The 25,629-nt window shown below is 38.7% G+C and overlaps 2 protein-coding genes across 2 annotated transcripts in view; one reads left to right on the top strand and one right to left on the bottom strand.

Moving 5' to 3' along the window:
* Positions 1–456: 456 nt before the first annotated feature.
* LOC137983240 (uncharacterized) overlaps positions 457–25,629 on the bottom strand; it is a 29,112-nt gene continuing 3,939 nt past the window's right edge. The window contains exons 2-6 of the mRNA XM_068830435.1: positions 21,694–22,918; positions 17,548–18,198; positions 14,757–14,777; positions 11,260–11,322; positions 457–695 (exon numbers count right to left, since the gene is read on the bottom strand). Of these exons, the coding sequence (XP_068686536.1) occupies positions 598–695; positions 11,260–11,322; positions 14,757–14,777; positions 17,548–18,198; positions 21,694–22,885 (2,025 nt within the window). The 5' untranslated portion in view covers positions 22,886–22,918 and the 3' untranslated portion in view covers positions 457–597. The remainder of the gene's footprint in view (positions 696–11,259; positions 11,323–14,756; positions 14,778–17,547; positions 18,199–21,693; positions 22,919–25,629) is intronic.
* LOC137982588 (uncharacterized) lies at positions 2,705–7,181 on the top strand. Its single transcript, XM_068829705.1, has 4 exons — positions 2,705–3,105; positions 4,038–4,345; positions 5,830–5,974; positions 6,416–7,181. The coding sequence occupies exons 1-4, from the start codon at positions 2,817–2,819 to the stop codon at positions 6,673–6,675; spliced, it is 1,002 nt and encodes a 333-aa protein (XP_068685806.1). The 5' UTR covers positions 2,705–2,816; the 3' UTR covers positions 6,676–7,181.

Genomic DNA, 25,629 nt, shown 5'->3' with positions numbered 1-25,629 from the left:
TCTGACGGACGTTTTCCTGCATGTCATGCAAGTCTTGTAGTTGCGCTAAGCAAACGTTTATTCCACACACTAAGGAAGGACTGAACATGTTGTTTAAGCTTCATAATTACTCTTCTTTTCAGTCTTCTGATACCAGGTCAAACTTTTTTTTGGCTTTACGTTTGCACCAAAGAGTATCCCAAAGCAGGGAGTTAACAGTAAAATGCAAGCCAAAAGTCAGACGAAGAAAAAATAACATAGCTTTTATATAAAACTCTGAATTTCGAGTTCTCAGCGAAAGATTAATTACAATTGATCTTAAAAACATTAAAATTTCTGCAGGTCATGATGTTCTATCAAAAGGAAGAAATTGATCACGTGTTAGGCAACCACAAAGGTGCACGTGATCACCTTGTGTCAAGGTTATTGTTTACATTAAATGAACTACAGGGAAGAATGTTAATCGTTTGTCGCTTTCAGAGTTAAACAACGTACTTTTTAGCCATGAAACGTCCGTCCGTAGCAGGGAGTTAACAGTAAAATGCAAGCCAAATTCTTGCCTAACTAAGAATAAGTCAAATTTCAAATTGTTTTTTTTAAACTGAAGACTGTTCAGAGTTAAGTACAAATAAATAAAATCATAAATAGCCAGAAAATTGTAAACACACAGCTGACACATTCACGCAAGGTGTTCGATTCCTTCTTTGATATCCAACCTGAAAAAGTTACCAGAGAATTTGCCGTTAGGTTTCAGTGTTGTTCATAACATCACAGTTAGCAACGAAAATTCGACGAAGAGGTAATTTCTTTTGTTTATTTTAAGCTTCTTATGCAAATTTTTGACAGAGAATATTAAATTTACCAAAATATTCCACAAAAAATCTCACAAAACAAACAAATTTGCTATTAGAGGCAAAAAACTCTTCCTATTTCAATTGCGTGCGTGCAAAAAAAAAAATTATGCGTGTCACGTAAATATAGTTTACGTCATAGAAAGTACGGCGTACGGGGTTTTATTCACGAGTTGTTTGTGTCAAAAACCCGAACGAGCGGGGGAACGAGCGAGTGAGGGTTTTTGACACAAACAACGAGTGAATAAAACCCCGTACAAAGCACTTTCTATGTCGTGAACTGTTTATTACACATAAGAGGAGAATTTTCATTAAAATAGTTTTCTGAACGCAAATTAGAAACAAAAACTCACTAACAAAGAACCAAATGCAAATTTAATTTAATTCAATAACAAAGTACGATTTGCACGAGATGCATGAGTGATTGGCATGGAAACGCCTTTACGCTATCGTTGATTGGTTATACTTCCACATGTGAAATAGCTGTACGCCATGCTGATTGGCTGTATAAGCCTTTTCCACATGTGAAAATAAAGCGTACAGATTTGTACAAATGAGCTTTATGGAATAAAATTCTCATGTTAGGTGTAATAAATTAATTTATCACCGGAGTTCAGGAACAAACCCTTTTCCGAAGAAACTTTCCTTGAATAATGAAGCACAAAATAGACAACAAGCTTTGCAAAGAATTATTCACTGTTACCTTTCTATTTTCTTTTCCTAAAGACTGTGCAGAGTTGAAAAATAAGCTTAAATGTAAATAACCAGACAACAGACAGAAAATGAGCTGCGGCTTTAGTAAACATAGGTGCATTCAAGGCGTACGATTCCTTCAATGAGTTTAAATCTTAAACCCATACAGAATTTGCCATTTGGTTTCAGTGTTGTACATAACACCACAGTTAGTAAAATATTAGAAACACTGATCACTTTGATACCGAGATGCAATCGTTGTCGAAGTCCATTACTCGCCACTTTTAAGATTCCAAATATTTATTTTCCACCGCCTGTCTTGTTTATCCAATTGACGTTCCATTCTTTAGCCCCATGACTTCGACGCCATTGCAGGTTAATTAAATATTCTACTGTGTCCACCGGATAAAATCTACGCATTTCTACTACCCCCTGAGACCCACCAAAAAAACCCGCAGAAGACGAAGCACAGAGACAATACTTAGCAGGGAAGTGACAGGAAAGACCTAATGCGCAACTGTTCCATTTTCTCGACACGGGAAACGGAGAATTTCATCTCATTTTCTGACTGTGTTGCCCACGGCAACCCAGTAATGAACGGGAATAAAAAGCATCTGTTCCGAACAGAGTCTCAGAAGATAATTTCATTCTTTTAGGCATATGAAACCTCGACATCTTGAACAACATCTTGATGTGACACCCGGTTCAAAGTACAGGGAGTAACTGCAGAATACCTACTATTGGGTACAGTCCCAAGATGATAACATTGGCAGTAGCTCATGAGATAAAACTTTGGATTTTATTCTATTTTTTGGCGTGTCACTACATACTACGTGACAGCAGTAGCAGCTAAAAATAATGCTGATGAAAATGCATGTCTTACCATAAAATACCGAAGAGAAACGCTAGAATATCAAAACGGACAGATACGTAAATTCGCAAGTATATGGATCAAAACCGCAGACGGTCCATGTGTTGCTAATTGGAGCACTAACGCATTTGCCATGTGCAAATCAAAGCTGTAATGTAAGAAAAAATGCTTCTGATTTTGCAACCGGAAATCCGTCGCAGACAGGGAATTCAAGAAACATACTTCTTGGTGAAATTTCGTAAATCGTACGTACACAGTGATGGCTTACATGACGGAAGCTAAACATGGCAAGCGTGACGAACGTACTTCCGGGAAAAAAGTGAAAGTGCACTTTCACTTCTTTCCCGGAAGTACGTTCGTACTTTATAAGCGTTATTATAATCGAATATATACTCATTGGCGGTCGAAGAAGTGAAACCAAGATGAACGAGACAGTTAAACACATTTATCTATTCAACTGCGATAAAACTTATAACTTGGATGTAGTCGAATCACTGTTGACAGAGAGTGGACTCGAATTCCAAATCAACATTGTTAAACGCTACTTCGACTTAAACACGATGGCCGAGATGTGTGACGATATAATGTCCGAACCGCAGATGAATTTTGCGATTTTCGTCGTTCATGCAAATGAATCTCGCTTGTCTATCAACGAAGAAAACGCTGGAATCGGTTACGCCATGATCTACAAAACCCTTCAAAGGAAAACTGGTGAGTATATTCAAAATGCACTATCTTTATGTGCTCTGTTCAAATATTTCTTTGCAACGAATAATTAAAGACATAAAAACACTACTGCTTTTTATACGTTTGAGGCATGATATTCAGATTACTTTACTGTTAAGGTTTTGGCTTTTTGTCCTTCACAAATTTCTTTAGTTTTACACCCTTGCATCTTTTTCAGTCAAAACCAGACCCCCACCCCTCCTCCACTTAAATAGCTGTTTCAATTTCTGAGAAACTGGGAATGTTTATCACTTGTTTATTATCACTTCTTTATTGGCATTTTAACACAGGGGTGTGGACTATTACAAAGAAACCTTGTCTTAATATTTTCCACAAATTTCGTGTATTGACTGAGAACAAGACCTCATGAAACAATGGCGCCCGTGAATTAGACGTCCACGCTTTGCTTTTTTAACCGAAAATGACCAAAACTTTGAATGCTTCAAACATGATGGAAAAATAGAATTATTTTGTTAAAAGAAGCAAATCAACTGAACAAATTTGGCACATAAAATGCGCTCAGTTTTCCTGAGAACTTTTCAAGACTTGTAAAAGTTTTTTGAGTTTGTATTGAGGGTTCTTTTTACGTCTGATTATATTTCTTTTTTCAAGGAATTACGATACTTTGTTTCCTTAATACTATGACTTTTTGAAATATTTTGGTGAAAGTTTGTTTTAGATTCATTGAAAAACAATATTCGTTGTGTAAGGAAAGGCTTGAACTCTCGTCGAACGCTGAGAGCCTCGATGTGAGGACGAGATACTCGTGAGTTTTTAAGGCTCCGCTCAGGCAGCTAACAATTTTTTTTAACGAGCTGTGGATGAAAAACTGTTTTAAAGTTGAGTATCGAGGAGCGTCATTACGAACGTAAACTGCGACGAATGATTTTTGTCATTCATTATTCAATCATCTCAAGGAGACAATGTAATAATTGTTATCGGCGGAGATGATAACTACAAAGACAAAGAAGAAGAGAACAGAGTTGTGCTGTCCAGATGGGCCTGGAGAAAAATATCCAACCAATTCGACAACGAGTATCTGGACGGAAGAAAAAGTTTTATCTTCTCATGGGACACACGTCACAGAGAGATTCACGAGGAAGCACTACTACATTACTTTGATCCAAGCAAAAAAGGAGAAAAATTTGAACGGAAACCCAAGGAAACAACCTTGCCAGAGGAATCTGATGAGGTGAAAGATACGTTGACATCAATAAATCAGAAGGTGGGAAAAAGAAGTCAGTTTAACATCTAACACTGATCTCATATGAATTTCTGTGTTCTAAGTGTCACCGATTTAGATAAGCGGATGTTCATCGAGGTTACTTCTCGAGAAAAAATCTACCTTGGCAGTATTGTGTTAGTTTTTTTTTTTTCGAAATTAGTCATTTAGCGCCACAAACAAAACGAGCTTCCCTCATCGGAAAGGCTCATGAGATCACTAAGAAGAGGTAGTAAAACACTTCAGTGCTGCCACGGCTCATCCTGCATCTGTATCTAGCGTAAGAATTTATCAGGAGGAACCATGGCAGCTAGTTTCGGCCCCTACTCCACAACGGCATTCTGCTATGGTGGGGACACTCCCTAAGGAGGCATCAAAAGTGCTGTTGCTGACCTGGCGCTCAAAAAGTAAAAGTGGCCAAGATGAAATATGAAGCTTTCTCACCTGCCTGTTGCAGCAGGGCAGCTACGAATGTTTCCATTTCTCTCACGGTAAATCCAAACCGATGCCGCACCACATTAACTAGTTCACGACCAACATAAAACGATTTACTGAACAAATAGTTAATTGGTAAAACGGCTCGTGAAGTCAACGTATGAGTTTCCGATCGCTCAAGTTTTCTGTTATATATGATTGCTTATGAAAACGGACAAATACACCCAAAATTGCATAAAATCTATAACAGAAATGCCGAGAAACCACTTTATACTATCAAAATATTATTACCTTCCTGCTCTGTAGTTATAATTAAAAAACTAGTAAAACAGTTTTCTCAGTGGACTCAGAGCGCAATAAAAAGGTTTAAACAAGTGTAATATTTCTTTTGGCTCAACCGAACTTCACCAGCCACAAAAGTTCTGTCCACGGAAAGTAATACGTTCAAACGTCGCATCAGGGAGTTGATTGAAAGCCTTCTAGGTTTTGCATCAGCCAACATTTATGATATGACTTTAGTCACCTCGACAGCTAAATCAACACGATGTAACCCTTCTTAACGTTCACATTTTATTGAAGCTGATGAAGTTGGGTTGAGCCGAACAAAATATTCTGCACACTTGTTTAAACCTTTTTACTAGTTGCGCTCCGACTTCAAGAAATTATTTTACACCAGGAGCTGATGAAGAGGAGCCTCTATCTCCCATACTTGGCCTCGGAGTCAACCCTTTCCCGAGTAGATTTATTTATAGAACATCTCCCTTGGGAGATTCAGCACGCTCACTGTTGTAAAAGCCAATCTCCCTTGGGACATTCAGCACGCCCACTGTTGTAAAAGCCAATGAAAACAGAGCTATCTCAGCGTCAAGGGAATTATGATACTTTTCGCGGGAAAAACCTGTTCCTAAAAATAAATTTACTCGGGAAAGGGTTGACTCAAGGAATTAGAGGAGATAGAGGCTCCTCTTGATGAGCTCCTGTTTTACACTTTATACTTAACATTTGCCTTCTATTGGATGTACGTATTAAGCTGAACCTATACTCGTAAACAGAATGAGAGTGTGATTGAAATCATGGACGAAAATCAGGAAACAGTGAACGACGCGGCTGATACTGTCACAAGAGAGAATGATACCGTGATTGTGATAAGAGATGAAAATCAGGAAACAGTCAACGACGATGCTGCTACTTTTACTGGTAAGTTCCTTACCGCTGTGCAATCTCAATAAGAGATTGATGGATCGATCGGTCGATCACTGGATGCATTGACTGACCAACTTAAATGTCTCTTGAGAGGTCCCACGCTCTCATCACGTAAATCACCTCTTCGATTGGTTGTCCTGGTGGTGTAGTGGTTATCACACCCGACTAGTAACGGGGGGACGTGGGTTCTAAACCCGCTCTGGGCGAATTTTCTTTCGAAACCTTTATTCAGTTAAAAATATGATTATTTGGGATGTACAGGGTCAGGGTTTCTCTTATATACTTTCTCTCTCTCTAATATATATAGACCGTAGTTTTACACAAAAAAATATTGTGTCCTAGTCAGAGGAATTCTGTTACCTAATGTAAATTAGTCAGTGTGTTCAAGAATTGAAATTTGTTGAATAGGGTCTTTTGTTTTCGTTTCTACCGTAGGGCTTTTAGCGAATCATTATCCAGAAGGCACTGTTCTCCTGGACACCCATCTTTGTAATGGAGAGCTGTCAAATGATGTTTTAGAGAGAACAGATAACTGGTGGCCTCCGCAAGAAATTGTGCAATCTCTGAAAAAAAATTATAGCTCAACACCGGAAGCCCGAGTGAGGCTTGTGGTTCGCAAAAATGGTTTTTCTCCAGAAGTGTATCCAATTCGTCGCCACCTTCCGTTTTGGAGTTCATGTTGCATGATATTGTAAACTTTATGTCTGCGCAGACAGCATGTGTTAAAAGAGCGGTAAAGTAGTTCACTTTGCAAGCATGATAAGTAAGACCTGACGTATGTCAAACTAGTTGTCAACAGAAAAACGTGCAAAACTCCGAGCTCCAGAAGGGAGGTCGGATTTTTCCAATTTCAATAACATATAAAAAGATAATTTCCTTGATTCTTTGATTGACAGTTGGTTACCTTATACCCAAAGATCGAACAACACGTGTGAAGTTCACCTTTTTTCTAGGACTTTTTGTCAACGGTTCAATGAATTCGTTTGCTCGCTGGCTTATTTTTTTATTTCTTTTAACCTTTGATAACCGAAGTTTGAGGACTATTGAATCTACTGGATATCATCACAGAAGTAAGTCATCAATTATGTGACACCTTTTGAAATTAAACGCTGTAATCCTTCTTTTAGTTCATATACTGAGCTGAAATTATGTAACATTTTTCTTCAGTTTAAAGCTCGAATAAAAAGAAATTATGAGAATCAAACGATTTGCGCACTCCAGTGGATTATTTAACCGTTTTCCTCCGATCAATTTTGTTTTTAACGTTTAGAAGTAAAATCGAGGATATCGCACTCTGGCTAAGTAGTCTGATGTAATAGGTAACCATAGCAACCAGAGATCCTTCTACCAGCAGGGATACACCATCAGTCCTAGTTCAACACTTTGTTGGCCTTGGTGTTCACACTTCACATTACTATGCACACAGATACAATTTAAGTTTCATTTTTCTAACTCATTAACTTGATACTAACTCAGAGGCAGCTTTGATAGTTTCCTTGTCATCATTATTATCATTTTGATTCAATAAATTCTGAATCTATTTATGTTTTTTATAGAATTACGTAGGGCGATGTAATTTTTCAGTTTTTTAGCTTTAAAATTTAGGGGATTTTTTCCTGGATCCAACCAGAACAGGTAGTTTTGACACCTGATAGGGTTTTTTTCAATGATCTATCCAAAAGAACGAATAATCTATACACCTGATCGGGTTTTTTTCCAGGATTCATCCAAGGAACGAATGATTTATCCATGCTTGACGGGATTTTTTCCTGGCTCCATCCAAAAGAACGAATGATTTTACTGCCGCAGTACACCCTAGATCAGAAGCTATACAATCTCACTTATGCTTCCAATTTTTTCTGGGTCATTGCCTTTTTTAGCCTTCAATTTCGTACTAGTATTTTAAATTGCTTTGGGCATTCCAGGATCCATGTTTTGTCATACTGGTTCCCAGATCTACTCTTTCCCACATCTCGCACCCAGGCCATGTGTACAGTTTGGGTCGTATTTGAATTCTCTTGTCGCAAGCCAGGCTGACGTGTGCAGGGTACTTTGCAAAATTTTGGAGCAAAGGGAAATTTTTGCCAGCTTTTTCTTCCATGTAAGTAACAAGGAATCCTTTTATTCTTTATTTTATTTTTTAATTAAACTATAATTTTGCTTCAGAACGTCCATGATACACATGATGAGTTGTGTTTTTGGTAAGAGTTACTTTCTAGTTTTAGTTAATCGACTTGGAAGCCTTGGTCGTGTTAGTCTGTCCATGGATTTTAGTCTTAGTTTTTGTCCAGAGTAGTGGCTTGTTGTTCTTCTCTTTTTCCTTTCTTGACTCGGCACGAGGGGGTCGGGTAGAGGTCCAGCGCTGGACTAGAAACCCCCTTGCTCGGTTGCGCTCTACCCCTGAAGATTCGCAGCCATTTACGAACCTAATGGTGTCGCAGTCAGCTTGTCTTTATCCTTGGGATTTTTGGATTTGCCTCGTGGAACTGGTGTTTCATATTCCATGGGATTTCTTTAGTTTTTTCCATATATTTTTTAAGAACGAAGATTTTAGTGTAAAGATTTTTCATCTTTATTATTCCCATTTTTAAGAACGAATAATTTTCATGGTCAAATATTTATTAATCCCTCCTACTTGATTTAGTTTTTCGTACATGTACTATCTGACTGTTTCTGAGATTATATTTTTAATTTCACACAGAGTTTGTTTCTTTCGTTAATCTTATTGTGGGGTTGAGAGTTTGCTTTGTGAACATCTCCCCCTCATTTTACAGACTAACCATAACTTTTGTCTATGATTTTCCCTCAACTCACCATCCACACACACACTATTCCCCAAAACTACCTACTGATTAATGAATGTTTTAATTAGTAGAGAGAAACCCCTTCTTGTAAGGCGGATTCTTCTATAAACACCAACTAAGACAGCCACAAAGGTTACTAGGTTATCTGCTGCATCATGTATTCATATTAAACAAAAAACCCTAGATGTATCTACCAGCAGGGATACACCATCAGTCCTAGTTCAACACTTTGTTGGCCTTGGTGTTCACACTTCACATTACTATGCACACGGATACAATTTAAGTTTTATTTTTCTAACTCATTAACTTGATACTAACTCAGAGGCAGCTTTGATGGTTCCTTGTCATCATTATTATCATTTTGATTGAATAAATTCTGAACCTATTTATGTTTTTTATAGGATTACGTAGGGCGATGTAATTTTTCAGTTTTTTAGCTTTAAAATTTAGGGGATTTTTTCCTGGATCCAACCAGAACAGGTAGTTTTGACACCTGATAGGGTTTTTTTCAATGATCTATCCAAAAGAACGAATAATCTATACACCTGATCGGGTTTTTTTCCAGGATTCATCCAAGGAACGAATGATTTATCCATGCTTGACGGGATTTTTTCCTGGCTCCATCCAAAAGAACGAATGATTTTACTGCCGCAGTACACCCTAGATCAGAAGCTATACAATCTCACTTATGCTTCCAATTTTTTCTGGGTCATTGCCTTTTTTAGCCTTCAATTTCGTACTAGTATTTTAAATTGCTTTGGGCATTCCAGGATCCATGTTTTGTCATACTGGTTCCCAGATCTACTCTTTCCCACATCTCGCACCCAGGCCATGTGTACAGTTTGGGTCGTATTTGAATTCTCTTGTCGCAAGCCAGGCTGACGTGTGCAGGGTACTTTGCAAAATTTTGGAGCAAAGGGAAATTTTTGCCAGCTTTTTCTTCCATGTAAGTAACAAGGAATCCTTTTATTCTTTATTTTATTTTTTAATTAAACTATAATTTTGCTTCAGAACGTCCATGATACACATGATGAGTTGTGTTTTTGGTAAGAGTTACTTTCTAGTTTTAGTTAATCGACTTGGAAGCCTTGGTCGTGTTAGTCTGTCCATGGATTTTAGTCTTAGTTTTTGTCCAGAGTAGTGGCTTGTTGTTCTTCTCTTTTTCCTTTCTTGACTCGGCACGAGGGGGTCGGGTAGAGGTCCAGCGCTGGACTAGAAACCCCCTTGCTCGGTTGCGCTCTACCCCTGAAGATTCGCAGCCATTTACGAGCCTAATGGTGTCGCAGTCAGCTTGTCTTTATCCTTGGGATTTTTGGATTTGCCTCGTGGAACTGGTGTTTCATATTCCATGGGATTTCTTTAGTTTTTTCCATATATTTTTTAAGAACGAAGATTTTAGTGTAAAGATTTTTCATCTTTATTATTCCCATTTTAAGAACGAATAATTTTCATGGTCAAATATTTATTAATCCCTCCTACTTGATTTAGTTTTTCGTACATGTACTATCTGACTGTTTCTGAGATTATATTTTTAATTTCACACAGAGTTTGTTTCTTTCGTTAATCTTATTGTGGGGTTGAGAGTTTGCTTTGTGAACATCTCCCCCTCATTTTACAGACTAACCATAACTTTTGTCTATGATTTTCCCTCAACTCACCATCCACACACACACTATTCCCCAAAACTACCTACTGATTAATGAATGTTTTAATTAGTAGAGAGAAACCCCTTCTTGTAAGGCGGATTCTTCTATAAACACCAACTAAGACAGCCACAAAGGTTACTAGGTTATCTGCTGCATCATGTATTCATATTAAACAAAAAATCCCATTTCGTTGAACAAACGTATACGTAAAGCCCCGACTACAGGTTGTAACATTGGTAGAAGAACACGTCCCAACATCGCACAGATTACATTTGTTATATATTGGAGAAAATTTTTGATCGAAATCAAAACATTCTTCCAACAAAAATTGTTAAGTCAGTTTGTAGGAATATCCAGACGGACTTCATACGTTTGTTTCTTTTTCATTTCCTTTCTTTCATTATACAGGCTCCTTATCAATTATTGTTCTTTTAGTATTCATAGTTTGCAATTTTCAAATAACTTTGACTTGATAATGACGTTTAGCTAACCTCGAAACGTTGTTTTTTTAAAAAAAACGTTTTTAACCAAGCTTTTAGTATTTCAAAGAATATTTAGAAATGTCTTATCGCAGTTTTTTCATAGTGAAATGTTTTCCAAAATCACTTCTTCGTAATTTTCTTTTTGGTAGTTTATTGGTACCGTAAGTGAGGTGCCTTACAGAAAGCCTGTGAGGAAATAATTATTCTTGGGAGAAGTGGAACATTTTTCAGTTCCCACAACAGAAATGCCAGCTGTCTTTATCTTGTTGGCAGTGTCCTACATGTAGCGGAAGTTAAGGCCATTGGTAGGCAACATTTACGTTTGAGTTTAATATCTGCCAGCTTACCTTCGATCTTTCCAAATTTGTCTTTTGTGTCTCCCTCTTGTCTCTTAACTTGGGTGAGTATTTCTTAAAAACGAGAAAAAAATTATAGAGGTTCAATCCAGTTCCAACAATTTTCAAGGAACTGCATGCACCATTATAAGGATAGACTCTACGGCACTGTATCACCAAGCAGCTATGTCACGGTACCAAGTAAAACAACAACTATTATTATTGATTAACAAAATGTGATAACTTTTTTTGTTTGTTTAATTAGCTCAATAATGTATACAACCTGATTGGTTCTCACATATGATTTGCTACAGGACAGATGCACAGCTGATATCGTCATAGAAACTGCAACCAATCCGTTTGCTTTATTTTGTATAGACAATAGATTATGTCAAAGTGCTATTTTTTTGTTAGTCAAGAGGGGAAAGAAACCTCTTCCGAATAAGTTAGAAAGATTTCGAAATAGAAAGGCTTTTTTCTGTATAGTTCAAATTCTTTATTATATAAAACGAATAAAACATTAATATAATAATAAAATAGATTCCATGTTGCTGCGCATCTGTTCAGTAATTGATCACAGATGACGTCAAAATGAGGCACAAAAATTACAAAGTTTATGATCATGACATCATCTATGTGTCCGTTTTTTAATAGATCATAGGTGAAAATCAATTAAAGTATGTGCACTATTGAGCTTATTATAATAAAGGAAATAAACTGTACAACACTGTATCACCAAGCAGCTATCTCATGGTACCATGTCAAACAATTGAAAATGAGATATCTATTTGATGTAATAGGTAACCATAGCAACCAGAGATCCTTCTAAAAACACCCAATATTTTGTTTTTTTTAATGCTAATACTTCAAAAATGAGCTCAGTGATCCCAATTATTAATTTCCAAAAAGTAATAAGCAGGCTAAACTGTAGGCTCCATTTCCGCCGTTCACTCGAGTTCGGGTATCCTCCCTGAGAAGAGATGGCTGGACGCGTGAACGATAGATTATGTCTGCGGCTTAAATTCAAAATATAATTTGTGTGAAGTTAATATTTGCGGGGAAATGGCATTAGACAACCCAAAACATTGATTTTAACAAAAGAGTAATTACATAACAATGCTTAAAACGTCTGTGCGAAGTTTCTAGATGATGCTAGCTTGAGTTTCTGGTTAAATGATCATTGTGAGTTTGAATTCAACCGGCGAATCATTAACAAAATCTTCGGTCGCTTCAGCTCTCAGTCTACCTCATCGGCCCCCTCGTTTTGCCACCAATAAACTCAGCAGTAGTTTTAACTGAGCTTGCAGAATTTTACTTGCTCTTACATTAGCGAAGTTTGAGGAGAATTTGCAATCTCGACGGTTTCGAAAGAGGTATTTTGCCCTTGGCGCCAACTGGAAATCTAGGGAAGTTTCCGGGACCTATACAAAACACGGACCCCAGGTCAATGGACCACCACTGTGGACCCAGTCCATGGACTACCTCGGTCGACCACCCCTTATTTTGTAAAATTTCAAACAGAAGAAAGAGAGAAGTGATCCTCACATTTATCTGGACAATTCAAGCAGGAACCCTAGGAGCGAACAACTCCCATACCAAGGCTGTGCCATGGCATTTTTACTGACCGATCTATTTTTAGACTATCTTTTCCGCAAGAAACAAAGACAATTCTCGTTCGGTGGCTGTATGACGCCAAGTTAGTTCCTTGTGATTGGTCATCGGGCTCCTGCGAGAGTCTCATTCGTTGGATATCCAAAAGTAAATCGCGGTCTGTGAAAACGGCGTGAAAGGAATTAGAGGCTGTTGTTCGATACTAGGTATATATATATGGGCTACTGATTTAAACAATTGCCTCTTACAGACATCTATACTGGGACTTTGCCAGACTGTTTTTTTTTTCTGGCGCTAATGGTAGCAGTGCAGTTTACCGTGATCTTAACTGAATTGCAAGTAGTTTACATAGGTATCCCCAGAACAGAATGAGTGAGAGACCACCACACCTGGGCTAAGTCCCCAACAGTGTGTGTTCTTTAACGTCCCACGGAACTTGAGTGATGTGAGACGGGGCCAACGCTTTATCGCAGAAGACTAGAGAGTCTAACCATTTGTGGGTGTAATTACAAAGGCAGCACTTTCTCCTCAGTTATTTAAACACCCTGAGTGCCGGAGTTGAACCCGCGACCTCCGGCACAGAAGTCTGATGTTCAACCAACTGAGCCAACCGGTCAGTTGAGTCCTAACAGCGTGGCATGCGTGGCATAAGACAGGCCAGGCAAATAAGGCATGCTTAGGTCCCAAGAGGACGACGTATGCAAAACATGATCTGCTTCCAACTGAGTGGCTTCATAGTTCATGATCAGTTGGTAGAGCATTGCACCAGCATCGCAGAGGTCATGGGTTCGAATCCCGTTGGAGCCACCTGAATTTATCATGTGTCTGTAAGAGAAAATTGCTTAACTTGTCCATATTAGTGCTAGGATCACTTCTCTCTTTCGTTGAAAGATTTTTCCGCTTGTAACTGTACAAAATGAGGTGTGGTCCACAATGGTGGTCCATGGATCTGGGGTCCATGTTTTGTATCAGTCCAAGTTTCTGAACTCAGGCGGAAGAAAACGAAACGAGACCATTCTCCAGCTTCTCCAACACTTTCCATATGCATTGTCGAAATCTTTGGATGTTTCGCACCCTAAAAGCACTGTAAAGCTTGAACAGGGCGGGGCAAGAAATACCTTCGCAGCCACAATTTGAAACAAAAAGTATAATTTATGCCTGTTCAATTTGTGCAAGCGAGTTTCTGATTGGCGGAGATTAAGAATGGCTCATTTCACGCGTCCAGCCAAGATTTCGGGAGTGAGCGCTGGATCATTTCCCGAAACAGCGGCTGGTAATGGAGCCTAGCTAAATTGGAACTCTTTGCAAAGTTAAAAAATTCTCTTCAGTGGATTTAGACCGACCTCCTTGGAAAATTCAAGGTGGCTCTGAATCCACTTCAAAGAATTTTTTTAACTCAGCAGATAATTCATTTATATTGAAGCCCGCTGATTACTTTCCAGTAATACAAAAAGGAGGCCTCTGGATTCGCTTTTACTTTAAAAATTTCATGTGCATTAACCCTTTTACTCTCAGTGGCCACTTACAGATTTTACTTTGTCTAACGTCTGATAAGTTTACTCATCAATGGGGCGCCCCGCAGACCGTTAAGGGTTAACTACGTGTAGAATCTCCATTGTCTCATCTTAATGACCCTATTATGAATTTTTGGAGAAAAATAAGCGATTTTTATGAGGCCAAACATTTTAATTGATATTATTTCAGTCTCATTCAATCTTTCATCACAATTTAGGTTTTTCAATTCATAGCACCACTACGCAATCCACGCTATTCCGTAATCATATACCTACAGCCACGTAGAATAATAAGTCAAGTAGATAAACTAGTGAAATTTCTAGGTCTTCTGTTACTGTAAATCCCAATGTATGGTACTTGTGTAGTTCAATTAATTAACGCACCTTTCAATTCTCCAACCATTTCTGGATTAAAACAAAAAAGCAAGGTGATGAGTGAATAATTAGGTAGACATTGAGATTTTATTGGTTTAGCTCACCCTAACAGTAACCCTTCCCCTTCCTAAGAGTGACACTAATAGATTTACAGTGCGACGCGCCTTACCGTGGCCACCTAACAAAGTTTTTTTTACAAATTTTCTGCCAATCAGGGTGTGCGAATTTGATTGACAGTCACGCCTCTTTGCAGAGCTCGGACGCTTGGATAATGTAAGTTGAACACCGTTACATGGGTTGCTGAGTTGAAGTATTTACACATAGTTGTCAAATGTGAACGTTTTTTAGATGGCAACGGAAAGTGGTGTTGCACTGTAACTCTGTCTGACAACAGACGAATTGACTTCTCAATGGCCACTGGTTGCACGAGTGAAAGGGTAAATAGCATTGGCACCCACTCGTGTCCAGTTCAGTGAGAGTCTTAAGTAGGAATTGAATTGATCAGTCATGAAACCATATTTTCAAGCAGGATGGTGCAAACTGTGGACCCCCAAAGTGGACCCCATAGTGGACCAACCCAAAAATTAAAGAAAACAATATGTAAATTGTGGGCTCATTAAGTGTTGAAAACTTTGCTCTTTCCAAGACATAGTCAATATTTATTTCTCACACCCATTTTTGCATCGTGTTGTGCCTTCACCAACCACCGCCTCCTGACCAAAACACCACACCACACGCCAGAACTGTGATACTTTCTTTACTATATGTGGGTGGTCATATCATTGTATTGCGTGCTTATGTTCTTATATTGGGTGGTTATCTTTTTGCAGGGGCACCCAACTAAACGTTTCATTAAATTATCTTTTCGGAACGCCTTTCATCACCTAGCATTTTCTTTAGGAAATTTCACATGGAACTTCGTGATATGAAAAATTTTATGCCTGTTGCTTTCTGATTGGTAAAAATGTCGTTGTAATTACCGTAAAAAGGCTAGCAATGATTTTCGGAAAGGGTTCAATACCTAAAATGCCCTAGTGAATTCGAAAAGCTTCAAGTTCCCCTAGAATAACCTAACAAATGTGATTTGTATAGCGCAGCCTAAAATGACCCTACAAAGCTTTAAGAGCACGTACAGACAACAGTAAATAACCGTTTGTAATACTTTAACTTGTTATGTTGTTTTTTGTACTCATCGAATTGAAAAGGGGGCAGAAGAGAGGATTGCATTATGCAGGTCCTCTGGAAGATTGGAGATGATAATAACGAAGAAGGTACATGTATGTACCACATATTACTGAAAACGGTACCGAAAATAAAGACTTAAGCACCAAGAATAATGAGATACCAACCCGAAGGGATAATGACATAAGCACTGAATATAATTATATGACCACCCAATAAAGTAAAGAAAATAACATAAGACAGTTTTGGCATGTGTGTGGATGACTAGGAATATTTTGGTCAGTGGTAATTGCTGAAGGAACAACACAATGTAAATAAAGTGGCATGAAAATGGGCGTGAGAAAAAAAAAATATTGAGTACATGTTGGAAAGAGCTAACGTTTCAACGCTTAATGAGCCCAAAAGTTGTAACAGGTATTTACATATCGTTTTCTTCAATTTTTGAGGGTGTCCAGAATGGGGTTCAGAAGGGAATCCAGATGGGTCAAGCTTTGTCTTGGTGCTGCCTTCATCAGACATCCATTTCTCTCCCATATCATTCCAAAAAACGAAAATATCTATTATATCATTAAAATTTCTGACAAAGAGGTAATTACTGAAGGCTTCTAAGTTGAAAATACTGAATTCTGAATTTACAATTTCTGAATGTAGCTTTATGAACCATGTTATCCCGCATAAACATCATTTTTTGATGAGACTGTTACTGGAAGCATTGTTTACCACAGCCCATTTAAGTACAGGATCTCTGCATTATAAATATAAAGTACATGCACTTTACAGAATAGGACACAATGTTTCTATTAAGCTGAAACATCAACTACCAACATGTACAGCATTTACTACCATAAGTTTGGGTTTGGAAGTAGAGTGTTTACGGTTACCATTCATTTTTTGGTCTATGTGATACATGTAAGAGGGGTTAGAGGGACACTCTGTGATCTTTCTTCTCAACATTATTTATGAAAATATGTGACAGTAACCTGAAGAGAAGTGTTAGGGACACAATGGGAAACTAATAGGCCATGTCTGCTTCCTCTTCAAAGCGAATCTAAGTGCGTCGTTTTGGTGATGGTAATTGGTTCTACTTTACATATGAATGAAAACTAATTTTCATAAGAAAAACTTTGCACTTAGACTCGCTTTGAAGAGGAGGCAGACATGAACTCAGAAATGACCTATTAATGTACAACTCCTTGACACATTGTTTAGTTTTGAACAGATATTTTTACCTACAAATTCCCTTGCTTTAGTACATCTTCACAAAATGAAAACCATAAGGGTAATGTGTGTGTGATTACTTTTGTATAGCTTGAGTTTGGCAGGAAACAGTTTTAGTGAGCACATTCACCAATAGAGCTAGTTAAATGCTTTCAAGTGCAATGGATTGTTCATTCTTTCAAGAAATGCATTTCCAAGTAGACAACTAAAGAAACAATCCATGCAAGGAGCACTCAGCTAACTTAAAGACTGAAAACATGATTTGTGTTTGGTACCCATACAGTTTTCCTCATCTCATCTTTTTGCAAGCAGAATTATCTAAAAATGGAGAAACCCTCAATGTTGGCAAGATGATGATCTCTACTTCACTAATCAATTGCTCCTTTGAGATCCAGCATACCTTTGACCTCCTTAAGTGTCTCCTTGGTGTTATCGTCATCTTTCTTCCACTCCTTTAGTAATTTTTGATAGTGCTCTTCAACATCAGGATCCATGCACTCAGTCTTCAGGCGGTTGATTGCACTGGCAAAACTTGTTCCAGATCCAAGGGCTAGCACTGCGTTACTTATATCCTGCCATAATGTATTGAATGTTGCATCATCAACACAAAAATGGCTGGCATGAGCATAGACATCATTTCTGTAAAACTTGATTCTTGCTATGTTTGCCTCAGGACTGTTATCATGTGAGGGAGGAAGCTCATCCCAGCTTCCAGTACTGGCCGGAGGACTCAAACCACAAATATTCCTCAGCAATACCAACAAAAGTGTAATATCAAAAGTGGCTGATGACACAGATGAAGAAACAGTTGGGTACAGCTTTCCCCACTGTGTGGCATTCAAAACTCCTTTCCTTCTCAGTGACTGCAATGTGGAGTAAGCTGCTGAATGATTTGACAAAACATGGCAAAGAGTAGCTGAAGGGTGTATTCTGTCAAAGGTATCACGAAGGGCCTGGGATCCTACATCCACTAATAGACGACATAGACGGGCATAGTTTGGGCTCTCCCTTGTTGTAGGAAAAGCTGCTGGAACAGATGCCATGTCCCCATCTGTTGACCACATAAACAGGCAAAATTACTGCGGTTCATTAGTAACTAAATCTGCAACTGTCTATAGCAAATACAAAGACATGCAAATTATAGGTGCAACAACTACAGATGGAGTGAAACTGCAAGGGCATTAACCATCTTGTATAAGTAAAGCAAAAGGGAAGTGTACCTAGGGGAAGTGTACCTTTACTTAATAAGAGGCTGATATTGGTGTCTGCTGGAAAGCACAACCCCCTCCCCCCCCCAAAAAAAAAAAAAAAATTTCCCTCAAAACCTTAAGGACGTTCGTGCCCAAAACCTTCCCACGTACAGAATTTTTTTAAACTTGCCACACAGAAAGGTAATGATCTACTTTTGCCAAAAAGGCAAAAACAATGGGGGGTCACCATGCTCGTTTTCGAGATCATGAGGTGCACTTTTAGAAGATTGCGTTATTTTAAGACGTTCTTAGCTTACAACTCTCAGCAATAAAGAACCTGCATTAGTGAAATTTAGATCAGGTAAACGTACTCAATTCAACATAACTAATATAACAAAACAAACTTTTGCAGCTGATGTCTTTTTCTGAGGTGAAATAGACCTTGAAAAACGATAAATATTAGTCTAAGAAAGAAAACGTTGGTCGCACGAGAGCATAAAAGGCAAAATGTTTGTAACTTCTCATGTACAGATTTTTTTTGTTTTGTTGCTAAAATGGACAAAATCAGGAAAGGAAGTGATCTACGGAAAGAAAAATGGGGGTCACTGAGAATTCAAGAGAGTAAAATCACTGCGAAGTTCTCAAAGCGATTGTCTATTCACACTGTCACACCATTGCGTGACATTTTCCAAGAAGACCTGGGTCCACAGCTATCCCATAATGCCACATGCTTTCACATTCTATTCTTGTGGAAAATGTTTGCACCTTTAGCATTGTGTTTACCTTCGTGGTCTGTGATGCACGACGTGTGCATGACATGTGCGAAAAAATGCACAGTAGCAATGGGTGCGAACGTCCTTTTCAATTCCTACTCAAGTGAATACATTGGCAACACCTGTAGTGTAAGGGCTAAACTAGATAATATTAATTTGACCACCATATCAATTTTGCTATGAGCCCTGTTGTTGAAAATTGGGTCAAATTAGTCTTGTGTTGGAGCTAAAACACAGGTTAAATTAACTTGGAAGTTAAAACAGTTTATCGTTTAAAGCAGTCATAGTATCGGAGGTATCAGCCCTAGGTTACCATCTCAGGATGCTTTATTCACTTTGACAAAGAATGGCATCGAAGTGTGTTAAAGTGCTTCAGATGTTAACATTTTAACTGAAGAAGAGGAATTCCTTGCAAATAATATTTCGGGTTGTGAAACCAAAATAAAAACAAAGTCTGGCCTTCGTTGAATGCTTTTAATTTCTAGAGTTCTGTGACGGCAGAAGAGAGAGGCAAATTAAAGAGCCTCTTAAATCAGCAAAGAAAGAGTTTGCAGCATGACTCATCACAATGAACTCAACCAACCTGGAATGCTTTCAGATGGCCGCAGCCAGGCAGGGTTCTCAGTAGAAGCTGGCAACCGGCGAAAATCTGCCGGTTGTGATCATGAAATTCTCGTTATTGAAAAAAATATTTAATACTTACGTCGGAAAGGTTAGGATGACATTTAGAGAAAAATAACAATTGCTTATATTCGCTTCTCGCTTCGTGACAAAAGTTTGGATGTTACACATTTCAAAGTTTGTTAGTTGTGTAGGTTTCAGGATGGCTTAGCCTGCAAACGCAAACATTATTTTCCAGCAGTCATTTTCTCCTTCTTTTTCGAGGGAGAGAAATGACCGCCGGAAATACGTCTGCATTCGCAGGCTAACGATGGCCGCGCTCTGAAAATGCAATGTGCATAAAGCCAGCAACACACTAGGTGATTTTGATCATCCATGCAAGTTTCTGTTTTGTAAGAAGTCGTTGCCATTTGGACGACAATTTTCAGTGTTAAGTTTGTGGTTTGCAAATGAGGAAAAAAATACTTAATCTAGGACTGGACTAGCAGCGTATGTCACTTGTAATTTTGAAAGAACTTTTTTAAAAAAACATAGAAAAAGTCCAGAGAACGATAGTGAACTCGGTTCAATGGCTGAAGAGCAATCGCACTTAACCACTGTGCACTATGGAAATGACCACTCCAAACATCGCAATTTTAAAGTATTTAAATGATGCTAACCCTAACCATAGGCAACTTTCACAATAGCGTCATTTGACTACAACTTCCAGAATTCAGATCGTTTTTCTTTTCTTATTTAAATTTTGCATTCCCAGTGGGGTAAAAATAACAAAAGCGCTAATTAGCATGAGAAAAGCAAAACCTGAAGTATTCTGGAACTTGTACTCAAATGCCGCCTGGTTCCTAACAATGGCATTGACCGTCAAAAATGGCAACAAATGTCTATGAAACGGAAATTAGCTTCGCCGATCGCAGCCATTTTGATCAGCAGCAAAAATTGCAGGCAAATTTCGTTGCTGGCTGATTCCAGCAAATTTCCACTTTACTTTTGTTCCTAGCCATCTTCTCTTTCATCTGTCCACTAATTGTCGCTGTTGTCAGCCATTTTTATGCAGTGACGTAATTAAATCATAAGGTCCAATATCCGACATGTTAGATGTCGGCGATTTTACACGCCGAACGCAGAGATTGCAGAAAATTGCAATAGCAGCATCAAGCACACTTTAGAGGCAATTTTCGATTGGTGAACAAAATCGCCTAGTGTGCCACTGACTTAAAGATAAACTGCGAAGTGTCGATTTGTCATCTTGGAGAATGCACATTGTACAAGCGACACTTTTCATTTCAAAGCAGCTCTTCTCGTAGAACAAAATTACGTACTATGCGTTGAATGTAATTACGACTCAGGACCAAGAAGGTAAAAATCATCAGAGCTCCTACAAATACAAAGTGGCTCAGTCAGGGTTCTCAGGAGATTTTCAAACAGATGGCAAAATTGCAATAGCAGGTGGGTTATGACTCAGTCCGATGGGCTGAGTGTGAGACCTACAGGGGGGTGCTTCTAGGGGCTTTGGCGGCATGATCCTGTGGAAAATTTAAAAATTTTAGGTTTCGGGAGGTGCAATTTCCTGCATAATATCCGTGGATTTATTTTTCTTGTTTCGATATAATTAGTTCACTGTCTATTACATTTAATCTGACTAGTGCCTCTGATGCACTCCGAAGGTCACCGGAAGCAGCTGTTGAAATAAATTATCGCAAACAAAGTCAGTGAATCGCTCACAGTTAAAAACAACAGCAATATTATACTTTGAATTTGTGCTAACTATCATAGATATGATACAGACTTTGAGTGTATTTAGTTTTGTATTCACCATTGAAAGGGTTCAGTTTAGTGAATTAGACTTTCAGCTTCGTTTTCCAGTTGATGTCTACATGATAAACAGGCAGTTACCCAAGTATCTAGATTTGGATTTAAAACCGTTTTCATATAAAGGGATTAAAATACATTGTTAATTCCTACCGTTAAATGAGCTGATCATCTTTTCAAGAAGATCTTTGCACTGCTCAGACCAGTTATATTTTGTGGCATAGTAGTCACGCAAAACCTTGGCCTCCTCAAGCCTTGTCTGCCTGTTCTTGTTCCAGATGTCCTTGATAGCTGCTGTCCATGCATTAGGATCCTCTGAGCCAATGACAAATGAAGAACCAAATGGTACATTGCCCAGGGCTTCTCCAAAACCAGAGTTCTTGCTGACAATCACAGGTAGACCAGCTGACAGAGCCTCCAGACCTGTCAAACCAAACCCTTCTGTTCGAGAGGGCATGAGCAAAAGATCCACCTCACAGAATAATCCCTTCAAAGCTTCTCGGCTTTTGATATAGCCTCTCACCTTAAGATGATGTCTGGGAATTCCCCATTCAAGCAATCGATTTGCTATCTCTTCATGTTTTCCATCGGGTGCTCCAACGAAAAGAAGATAAGCATCGGGCAATGCTGCAACAGATCTGGCTGCAATGTCAAACCCTTTTAACTTGAAGTCTTCAGCATCTCCGCAACCGAACACAAGGACACTGCATTGTTTTCTTTCCTCAGGAACTTGTTGAGCACTGACAAATTCATCAAAAATACCAGGAGTTAATTCAAAAACATCTTGATCTTTTTTACAACTGCGGAGGTATTTACGAAAGGCCTCTGCCAGCTTGGGCCCGACTGCTAAAACGAAATTAGCCATCTTGCACAGCTCTACTTCAACATTATGTTTTTCCTCGCCCTTTGAGATTGGATTCTCGTAACATTTGAACATTCCTAGTTCCTCTGGGTCAGTGTGTACCATTTGCATCCACTTGCATTTGTGAGATTTGCGGATTAATTGTGCTTGGTGACCCAGTTTCACTCCATGACCAACAATAAAGTCCATTCGCAAATCCTCAGGTGGAAAGCTAAGCCAGTCCAGTTCTTCATACCCCAGCCGTGGTGTTGCCTCGAGAACCGTTATACCATGGTGGCAGGCTTCATTTTTTTCTTCATCTGAGCATTTCGGTAAAAAGTATGTGATATGGACTTCTGTGAATTTGGCCAGCTGTATGGCCAACTCTCTGTTGATTGTAGAAAGTCCGCCTTTACTGGATCCCCACTCAGAAGCCAAAATGGTGACTTGGACTTTATTGGGGCCACCTTCTTGAGGTTGCTGCCATGGGACTGAGGCCATCATGAATGAAATGTGCTGTTCAGGTTGCTGCAAAAACTGTTGACAAAACACACAAGGAGTCCAAGCCATGTCTTTATGGAAGACTTTAATATTAATCTGTTGAACTCTGATTCCCATGCTTTTACACTTGACTTTATTAATACCTTATCCTCATACTGCTTCCAACCTCACATACTCCACCCTACGTGCATAACCAGACATTCTGCTACTCTTAGGTTGTGTTCTATAGGGATCAACCGTTTTTAGTTGGCTGAGTTGGTTTGGTTTTTTCGTGTTCTATTGGGAAAAAACCGTTTTCGGTTGGTTTGGTTGATCAATTTTTTCAACCGGCATCAAACTAGATTGAAATGGTTGAAATAGCATCGGCAGCAGCTGCTGTCATTTACGCTGGCCATTGGAAGTCGGCCGCAGGCTCCTGCCGTGTTGCTTTCGGGCCTCAACTTGTTAACGCTGAGAAGTCTGGTAATAACTATTCCCAGGAGTTACCGCGTTTCAACTGAAACGTTTCAACTATTATCTTCAACCGCTTCAACCGAAACCCAGTAGAACATGACCTTATTGATAATATATTCTTTAACTCTCTTGAGTATGCTACATACAGTGGAAATATTATTTTTCTTTTAACTGATCACCTTCCCAATGTTTTATCCATTGACTCAATTCATCCCCCCCCCCCCCCCCCCCCCCCGAATAAGGAGATATACAAAAGGGATTTTTCTAAACTCAATGAAGAAGCTCTGATCTCCGACTTTCAACAAATTGACTGGCCTAATATGTTTCATGGCATGGATGATATTAATGATAATTATACAGTCCTGTTGTATAACTAAATTATTAATTTTCACGTGCCTCTTAGAAAGCTTTCAAGAATTTAGGAAACCAACTTTAGATCGAGACCTTAGACATCTATTGGCCTTCAAACATCAATAAACACCAAGAATAAGATATTATAGGAAATTCATCAGGACTAGAAATCAGTGCCTGTATGCCAATTTCAAACTATTTAGAAATAAGTTACATCATTTTTAAAAATTAGCAAGAAATTGTACCATGAGAACTATTTCAGGTGCAACAAGTTAAGTATTACTAATACTGGGAAAGACATAAAGCAAATTCGAGCCTTCAAACCCATAGCTTATGTAACCCATCTAAAATAATAATTCCTCTAACAAAGTTGTGTCCAACAATGATATTGCGAACAAGTTTAATGACTACTTTGCAAATATTGGGAAGCCTACACTGTATGAGTCAAGATATTCCAAGGGTTGACACTAATTTTTCAACCTTTCTTTTTACACCACTGACTAACAGCTTTTTCCTTACTGCTACTTCTGTGCTAGAAATTCAAGATATTATTTCTAGTCTTAGATATGGAAAAGTAATTATTTTTTGTTGCCCCTCTAGTATCCCTGTTCCCCTTCTTAAGATTTTAAAGTTTGTGATCTCTAAAACTCTGGAGATTTTATACATTTTTTCATTTTCTTCCTGCCCTGTTCCTGATTCCTTAAAAATTGCACCTGTTATTCCTGTCTACAAGTCTGGATCTCATTTGTTACTAACAATTACAGTCCAATATCTCTTGTGTCAATTTTTAATCAGATTCAAGAAAAGTTAATTTTTAGCAACTAAATTTCTAGATGAACACACTAATTTTTTCAGGAAAGTTTAGTTTTCATGCAAATCATTCAACTGAGCATGCCCTACTGTTAATTACGGACAAAATTCAGAGAGTAATGAAGGTGGCCATTTTTTCTGTGGCATATTCCTTGATCTCCATAAAGCTAAAGCTTTTGCATGACACTGTTGACCATAGCGACCTCCCGCATGACAGCCCGGTGCTAAACCAACTGAGCCACCGGTGCGCTGGCCAATGTTGGGCACTCTAACCAACTGAGCTATGATTCATTGATCATGGGAATATACATGTAAGAACCTGAAATTGACTAGCTCCCAACATAGCTGTCACTCACAACTACAGAAACAAATAGTCAGTCACCAAATAAACAAAACATAGGCTCTAACAGCTAATTTAAAATGTTTCAGTGTCTCCATCAGCCTTAAATTTATTGGCAGGGTGTTCCACTCTTTAAGAGTTCTGGGGAAAAAACTGTTCAGACACATAAATGTTCCCTTGCCCTTTGGTATGATGATTTCTACAGGAAGCGTGAGATCTTGCGTTATAGACATGAGATGGTACATCTAAATAATTTGGTATTGTTAACGTAGAACTACTTTTCGGTAATTCGTAACAGAGTTCCAGTCGGTGGCATTTTCGTCTTGCCTCCAACATTGGCCAGCTCACTGAATGCAGTATGTGAGTTACAGCTCCTTCCTCTCCTGTATACTTGCTTCTGACAAAGCAGGCTGCCTGCCTCTGAACACTTTCAATCAATTTTATATCTTTAACCATGTTGAGATCCCATGCAGCCCAGTCAGGCATACTAATGCCTGGGGGGGGGGGGGGGGCAGATTGTGTGATTAGAAAGGACACAGCTAACATGCCAAATGAATGATCAAGGTGCTCGTCAACCACGACCTTCTGAAGATGGTCAATCACAATAGGGCCATACCCCCATTTATACGAGAGAAAATAAGCCGCGGTGGCCGGATTCACCCCGTATAAATGGTACAAAAACTACGTTCACGTCTTTTTCAAGCCGCGGCTTATATTGACCTGGGAATATATATTCGTATAAATAGTTCCTTTTGCGTATTTTGTACACCGTGGCCAGAGTAAGCCGCGGCTT

The sequence above is a fragment of the Montipora foliosa genome, chromosome 13, assembly GCF_036669935.1.
Source record: "Montipora foliosa isolate CH-2021 chromosome 13, ASM3666993v2, whole genome shotgun sequence".
NCBI classification, from domain to species: domain Eukaryota; kingdom Metazoa; phylum Cnidaria; class Anthozoa; order Scleractinia; family Acroporidae; genus Montipora; species Montipora foliosa.
Note: the sequence above shows the minus strand (reverse complement) of the source record. Positions and strands in the feature narration are given on the sequence as shown.